This window comes from Rutidosis leptorrhynchoides, chromosome 4 (genome assembly GCF_046630445.1).
Source record: "Rutidosis leptorrhynchoides isolate AG116_Rl617_1_P2 chromosome 4, CSIRO_AGI_Rlap_v1, whole genome shotgun sequence".
NCBI classification, from domain to species: Eukaryota; Viridiplantae; Streptophyta; class Magnoliopsida; order Asterales; family Asteraceae; genus Rutidosis; species Rutidosis leptorrhynchoides.
Genome location: NC_092336.1, coordinates 365,675,821 through 365,684,455, shown reverse-complemented (window position 1 = coordinate 365,684,455; position 8,635 = coordinate 365,675,821). Strand labels below are relative to the sequence as shown.

Genomic DNA, 8,635 nt, shown 5'->3' with positions numbered 1-8,635 from the left:
GGTATAGCAGAACGGCAAGACCAATATAATAAGATCAATGATGTATAGGGGACTAAAAATACAGTACGCCTAACAAGCCAAACAGTGTGAATAGTCTCGAATAGCTTAAACCTCTCCAGACACTGAAGAAAAGAATGTACATATCGGAACTACTCTTTGATACAAGATAAATACTAGACTAGACCTCACCTGCAAAACCACCTTGACACTATTATAACACTCATATTCAATCAAACTCAACCATTGAATTGAACTTTTACTTAAAGAAAAAAACAACAAATTTCCCGATGACATGACCTTTTGGCAACAATGAAGGGCATATGAACTCTTGCAACGATGGAGGGCATGTAAACCCTTCGTGGGCCATAATTAGCATTGAATGTCATACATTGTTGCATACGAGTGGCACGCACGAGAGAGTATATGAAGTCCATAATCCCATCTATACTCTTTTGTAGAAGAGGATGTATGCCTGATTATGTAAGACCTTGTTTGTGCCGATTGCAGTGACGGAAGCATCGTCAAAACGGAACCACTGGTCATTAGGGTAACATGCGTCAGCAGTGTAATGACCCTTAGAGGCTTCTCTTCCATGGTGTGTAACTGAAGAAATAAGTTTGTACTTTCGACCCTGCAAAGGGGAAAAAAAACATTTGATTTAATTTAAATAGATGGTGATAATGTATGTAACAAAGTTGGTTTAAGAAATTGGGCGGGCCATGGATCGACTAACTAATACTTTTTTTTAAGGGATGAAACAAATTATGTTGACTAAAAACACTACTGTCCAATGTATTAGAAGTTCATGTACATTGTGTTGCATATTAAAAGTTCATATTACAACAATAATAATGCAATTTTATTAGTTAATAACACAATTAAGTAGATTACACGCCATAAACATTTACAGTTCCGAACATTGCCTCAATCTACCTATTCATCAAAAAGTTACCAAATGATTTAATTACCATGTCTATGATGAAAGCCTAAAACCATTTTAAGGCTAATCAAAATATTTCAAATCGGGAAAATCTACTTTAAAAACCTTCGTTTACTCCTATTACACAACAAGCACTGCAAATGTTTCCATTATCAAATGATCACGACAACGATAAGTGATGATGACTCTGACCCAAAGTTTCATTATTGTTTTTGAGCTTTAGAGAAGGCCATAAAGGTAATTCAGATACTCAACAAATACTACATTCTATTAAACTACAAACGATGTTCAAACTAAAGCAGAACAGGAGACGAGCATAAATAACTAACGATTAGAATTACCTCTGTTGTCGGTGAAACAAGCAAATCACGATTTAGTACCAGTTCAAGTGGGAAGCATACAGGCTTATGTAACTTTGTACTTCCATTAGTTCCATAGCCAAATCGCTTTAGGTGTAATACCATAATCTTTGGAAGTGTCTGCAAATTAACGAACTTTCTAGCTGCCACAAGTCCGGCCTGAAAGACACATGTTCATCATGATATTGATCAGCATTTAAAAGTATGATTAGCAGTATGTAACCAATGTACATGATAAAAAAAGACTTGATAATAAGCGAATAAAAGTGATGCTAAAGAACTATGAAAGATTTTGCAAATAGCATACCTTGCCGGATGTCGTTCGATACTCGTCAAGTGTTTCTGGCATAGAATAAAGACGAAGAGCGTCTTCAATGGTCGCAACAGCATCATGAGATATATCAAGATGGAGTAAGAGAAACGGCTGAACAGTGGCCGATGCTTTATTCCCTGTTGACAGGAACAAAGCATATCGATAGTAGGTAAAGGAAGCAAATTTAGAAGGAACATAAATATAATAAAATAGATAAATAGAGCAAGAGATAAATAGAATCATTGCATTTACTAAGATGTGTCAACGTTTAGAATAGAGCAATATAGTAATAACAATCAACAAAAGGAACCTTTAGTGATGGTAACAACTATGACATAAATTTCAAAATCAATAACAAGTTATTATATTAAAACCTAGCCATTTAAAATTAGAATTAAATAAATTCATTTGTTGCTGGTACAAAATTAACCTACCTCGTGCTTTTACGACACTTCTCAATTGGCCGCCAAATATTGCACTAAGCTCCGAGGGAGCAAAGTTTTGTGTTCTTGTTACTGCAGATTTGTTCTTAGGACCAACAGTCTCCCAATCATCATCTTCTACAGATGAAACAAGTGATGACCCATTGCCATTTGTACTTAATTGTGGTCCTTCAAGCTTCAGTAATTCATCGTGCATCTGATGCATGATGAAACTCAAAAATTCTTGTGCATCTTCTTGCCTAAATCAAAAATCGGTTTCATTATATAGCAGATATCAAACAGTATTACGTTTCCAGCTACTTTACTTGATATACCAACTGGACTTCGGCCTAGTAGGATCTAAGGTGCCCTTTAACCAGGGATAAGGTTATAACATGTGTTAGTTTGCTATTCAAAAGATAAATACTCCGTAATATATAGAAATATAACACTTCATATAATTTACTATATTACCATTAGGTTGAAAAAAAAACTTAATACATAATCTAATTTCACCCTTTAATAATCAGTGTTGCTGAATATGATATGCAACTAATTATCCATTAACTGCTTATTTAAACTATAAAATGACTATCAAAGCAAAATAAGAATCTGTTTTATCAAATCCTAAATACTATTAATCGTACTGATAACAATATAATTGTTTTCACAAAGTACATACAAACACATGCTTAAATAAAAAAGAAGCTTAAGAGTAACATTAAAGATATAACAGAATATAAATACAGAATAGACATACCTAGGCCTTCCTGAAATGCTATTAGGAATATCAGGAGTAAATTTCTTCAAAACAGCTTCAAACATGGCTGGGCTAAAAGGCCTGCCAGTTTGCAAATGGTTCATATTCTTTGAGCTTGAACCAGCGGGCATCTTAAACTCAGAGACAAATTCCCCAAAAGCTGCTAACGTCGGATAGCCAGTCTGTGCAACACAACCGTTTTAACAACACAGACTACGATAACAGAGCACATCAAACATAAATAATAGATGTGGCATTTCACTTACTTGAACAATCAATAAAGGTGGTCAAACAGATTCAGAGCATACCCAAATTCTACTTTTACTACATACAACTCCTAATCAATTTTCTTCAGAAACTTAGTTAATCAAATCTGATAACATTTTTGGTGTAATCAGAATTTAATGCATGAAGTCCTTAATAAAAAACTTTTGAAAAGCATCAGAACAAGTGTTTGTGGATAAACCCAACCCACCCCAATCGACAATTCAGAGTTCAGCCCCAAGATAGCCCATTTTGACACAAAAAAATATTGGCCGAATGCCAAACCCACCCTCCTTGCTGGATCTAATACATACGTTAGGTTCATATCTATATACTATGAATCAGCTACCAAGAAAATTGTAACATTTAATAAATATGATAATGAATGAATAGGAAACCTTGGGAATGTTTTGTATTTTTGAATCCTGCAAGAGCTGAACTACCGGTGAACATGACAAAAGAGCTTGTAGTGTGGCATTGAGAAAACACATGTTACCCGAATTAATTAACCCACGAGGCATTAAATAAGCTCCAGTATCCATTAAAACAGGCCCATCAACACTATTATTCAACTTTGCTTCTTTTATTTGAACATGATTTTGCACCACAGAAACAGGGGCATTTTTCAAGGCTACAACATTCTCAACTGCTTTTAGCTCTGCTTTACCATTAACATTTATCCCTCCATTAATTTTTGGATGTAGTATCGCTTCTTGTTTGACCTTGTCTATTGGTTCGGTATGGCTATTTTTACCATTCTTGCAAATGCTACCCGAGTTGCCATTAGCAGCGCCCTTGGAAGACTCAATATTCTTGTATGGTTCACCATTCAAACTATCAAACGAAATTTTACTTGAAGTTTTTAACGAATCATTATCCAATGCTTTCTTTTGCACGGTTGTTTTAGTATTTTCAGATGGCTTTTTTGACCATGATCTCACTTCATCTTCTGAAAACGATCCGAATAACAGTATCTATAGAATTAAGACCGTATTAAATTTCTAACAGCAGCAGCTAAACATTCAAAAGTCAAAAAAGAAATTAAAAAGAATAGATTGAACACTACGCTGATCACAATTGATAAAACAAAAACTAAAGAATGAATTACCACAATCAAAAAACACTATATAAAAAATTGCAGTAAATTCACATAATTGACCATAAAGTATGCAACTTTATTAAAAAAATATGATAAAATATGAACTTCCATCTAAATTTCAAATCTTTCTCAGATGAATTACCACTAGTACTACGCAGATCATACTTAATTTTAATTAATTACAATAAAATAGTGTATACCTGAGGTGGTTGATCAGCCATGCTGTGACTAACGTGTGAAATTGAAGTGATTTATTGATACGAAACGAGTATTATTAAAGATGTAAACAAAAACCCTAAAGGAAAATGCAGTAGGGATTGAGTAGGGATGAAAGCACAGAAGGTGTTTGATGAAATGTCAAAGAGAGAAGACATGTAATCAATGAATATTAAGAGAGGAAAAAGGGTGTGCCGTTAAAGTGGCGTTGGTTGGTGATAAGCTGAAAATCCGATCGATGAACAGAAGCGCATCGACGGTGGTGGTGAATACGGAAGAGGCGGCCGGTATTCTTATTCCTCTGTTTTTGGCTTAGGTTTAGGTTTTCTATTTTCTACCTTCTTAAATCTTTTTCTTTTCTTTTTTTCTCTTTTGAGTTTGAGTAAATATTGAAAGAAAAAAAAAAATTAATGACGATCCTAATTATTAACCTTTATTATTAACTAGCTTTAAGAGCTCGTGCGTTGCACGGCGGGCCCTAATAAAACTAAGTATAAAATGTTAACGAAGTTATAAAAAATGAGCATAACAACGTCAATATAAAACATCACACTTGCTATGTAAACAAACAATGTTTTTAATTCAACCAATGCATTTAAGTTCTTCTAAGGATTGTTGTAAAGATTAATAAAGATAGAAAGCATGTTTACTAAAGTCATAGGTGAATAACCATTTGGATCCAGGTTTGAGATTATTCTGTTCACTGAAATGGTTAAATCTAATCCTTAATGATATTACAAACAAATATTAAATTGTGTATTGGTGTAACCAAGTTAAACTCTCAAATATTGATAGGATACCTTTGTATAACTAAACCTTTATCACATTCAACCTGCAAAAATAGCTTTATAAGTTGTAAGTCAAAAAAGAGCTACTCGTATTTGGAATGAGTATTATATCCTTATCAATCTATATATTATTAGTCTTGAAATCTCACCAATCTATATATTATTATATTATATACCTAAATTTAAAAGGTAAAGTTGAAATGAAGGTATCTAAAAGGTAAAGTTGAAATGAATAGTACTATTCATTTCAACTTTACCTTTTAGCCCCCTAACTTTCATTAAAATACATAAAGTTAAAATGAAAGGTAAAGTTGAAATGAAGGTATCTAAAAGGTAAAGTTGAAATGAATAGTACTATTCATTTCAACTTTACCTTTTAGCCCCCTAACTTTCATTAAAATACATAAAGTTGAAATGAATAGTACTATTCATTTCAACTTTACCTTTTAGCCCCCTAACTTTCATTAAAATACAAATCGAACCCTCCACTTTATACGTATATTTTTCTCCAAATTTTACAAGCTTAACCCCCTAACTTTTATTAAAATACAAATCGAACCCCCCATTTACTAACTTTTTTTTTACTAATATTCAATTTCCACAAACTTAACCCCCTAACTTTTATTAAAATACAAATCGAACCCCCACTTTATACGTAAAGTTTTTTCAAATTTCACAAACTTAACCAACTAACTTTTATTAAAATACAAATCGAACCCCACTTTACTAATTTTTTTTTTAAAATAAAACCCGAACGCTAAAAGAAGCAACTTTCACAAAAGGAACAACCCTTCAATGTTATGTCGAAAAAAATTCTTTTTTACAAAATAGATCAAGACTTTTTTTTTAACTCGCATTCAAAACGGAGCCCCCGGCGCGAAGCGAGGGCTCCACAACTAGTTAGTACCAAATGATTCCAAACACCATGGTTGCCCTTCATAGTTGCTTTAATTTTAATTTGTTTAATTATTAGCCAATAATATAACGGTGTTAAAACTTTAGTTACCACCCACCTCAAATCTTCTTCCATCAATAATGCAAAGGTCAGCCACTTGGGCTAGACATCTAGATATTAAGGACCCAATATAATTATAAGATGATAGCTACTGATGTGGATCACTAAAGCCATGAAAAAATCAGTATGGGAGGATGTGGCTATAAATGAAGGCATTTGCAAAGAAAGTTAGTACCAAAAAAAGAGAAAGTAGCATGCAAGGGTGGGAAAGAATGGCTGTAGGAATGAACGGCAGTAGATAATTAAGGATTGGTATTATATTTTCCATCGAGGAGTAACTAAAATCTTGACTATCATGAACATGAAGTTACAATATCATAAATGTTAGCAACTTAAATAGCATAGATCTTCAGGGGGATGTAGATATACTAAAACCAAAAGCCAATAATGTTCCTCTATCTATAAAGAAAGTCAATATCCATAAAGAAAGCCAAACACTTAAATAAATATATCAAAGATTAAAACTCTTGATAAATATCTTCAGGGAGATGTAGATATACTAAAACCAAAAGCATGATAACTTATTAGAAGAATAAAATTTTATGTATATAATAACTTCAGGCTCGTGTAAAATAAAAAGTTGACACACGCATGGCTCAGAGAATGCAGTTAATATAATCCGGGGCAATAATTGACATATGCAAAACTACAAACTGCAAATATAGTAACTGATATTGTCATTAAGTGTTTATAGAAGGTTCAAAATAACCTTTAAAGATGCAAAATATAGCAACATAAGTTAGTATTACCTTCTGCCATTGCATGGGGTTCACAGCACAGTAATACATTCATATGTGCAAACAATAGTGCATCTCGGTCTAGGATGTTGAGTAGACTTACCATTTGATATCGAGTACAGAAAGACATATTGGGAATATGCTTCAAGAAGATTGTTTACTCATATAAGACTTTACTCAACCCATTCTTCAAAATCCCAAATTCATGTATAAAATACGATTACCTACGCCAAACAATTAATATAAGAGAACAGATTCATGTATAAAATCCCATATTCATTTATAAAATACGATTACTCATATAAGGCTTTACTCACCCCGCACAAAAAAGTATATGTTTTGAAGTGAACCTGTGATGCCCCGTACAAAATCATCGTGTACGAATCATCAACAACAGGATCATTACAAGGTTAAGTACTATATGCTGTAATAAAAGAAGTTGCATTCACGATTAAAAAGGTGACGTCATAACCGACATCAAATGTTTTACACCAACAGTATGCTTCTACGAATAGCAAGCATGAATAAATGAATGTGACCCTTAGGTCGTTACAAAACATAGTTCAAAAGTACTAAAGTTTAAATGCAAAATAAAGTGTTTCATGCAGTTGACATCTCTAGAGCAGCGGGTGTCTACAGCAAGTCTAGTAACACAGCGGAAGCAAACCTTAGGCACCTGAGAAAAACATGCTTAAAATGTCAACACAACGGTTGGTGAGCTATAGTTTAAGTCTAACAGTAATAAGGTAGGCCACGAGATTTCAATGCTACAAAGAGCGTTTCAAAACGATATGATAAAGTATATGCTTAACCGTGGGCACTTGGTAACTAACTTAACGTTTATACCCCCTGAAAGTACACTTGGCAAGTGCGTATGATTACGAAGTATTAATCACTCGTTAAATGCTAGCGCGACTAGCCCGAGTGGGGGTGTCAAACCCTATGGATCCATATCTAAGATTCGCGTTCACCGGTTCAAAAACCAATGACTAAACGTTACCAAGCTAAAGGGAATGTTTATGCCGTTGTATAACCCACACATATATAAGTTTTTAAGTACTCGTGCCTAGTATGTAAAACATAAAACGTGCATGTATTCTCAGTCCCAAATAGTTAAAGTAAAAAGGGATGCTATAACTCACAATGATAATGTAGTCGTAAAGTCGGTTCGGAAAGGTGTGCAAGTAATCGGTCCGAAGGTCCTCAACCTAAGTCAAATAGTAATAAGTCAGTAAATCGTCCCAAAAGGTTTAAAAGAATGTAAATAAGGTCTTAAGGGTCATCATCATTCATCATCAAACAAAAGGCGTAAAGTAAGTTTCGTTCATGAAAGTAGTTTAAAACAAAGGCCGAGTTCGGTCAGTCACCGCGGCCTCTACACCTACTGAAATGAGGTGAGACCAGTGGCCATGGCTCCGTATACGAGTTCTTTAAGTGTGGTAAAATTTACAGAAGCAAACTCGTCTTCGTTTGACCGTGGCGACGGTCTAAGTGCGAGTAGGTCAGAAATTTCTGCACAACGTTAAAAGGACATAGTGACGATCGGAGGGCCATAAATCCTAAACCGTAACTCAGATTAAGACGAGTCCTATATGAAAAGTTATCTACAAGAACGGAGCTATTTGAAAATCAAGGTTACAGTAGCCCAGGTGTACTGGTCTGTTACAGAAACCAGAAAAACAGAAACTATAAACAGAAAACAGAAAAAATAAATGGACATAG

At 34.0% G+C, this 8,635-nt stretch overlaps 1 protein-coding gene across 1 annotated transcript; it reads right to left on the bottom strand.

The window, feature by feature from the left end:
- LOC139843842 (ubiquitin carboxyl-terminal hydrolase 24-like) lies at positions 1 to 4,701 on the bottom strand. Its single transcript, XM_071834005.1, has 7 exons — positions 4,358 to 4,701; positions 3,457 to 4,032; positions 2,795 to 2,976; positions 2,047 to 2,294; positions 1,607 to 1,749; positions 1,282 to 1,458; positions 1 to 631 (listed from the first exon to the last, which is right to left on the bottom strand). The coding sequence occupies exons 1-7, from the start codon at positions 4,376 to 4,378 to the stop codon at positions 443 to 445; spliced, it is 1,536 nt and encodes a 511-aa protein (XP_071690106.1). The 5' UTR covers positions 4,379 to 4,701; the 3' UTR covers positions 1 to 442.
- Between the last annotated feature and the right edge of the window lie 3,934 nt (positions 4,702 to 8,635).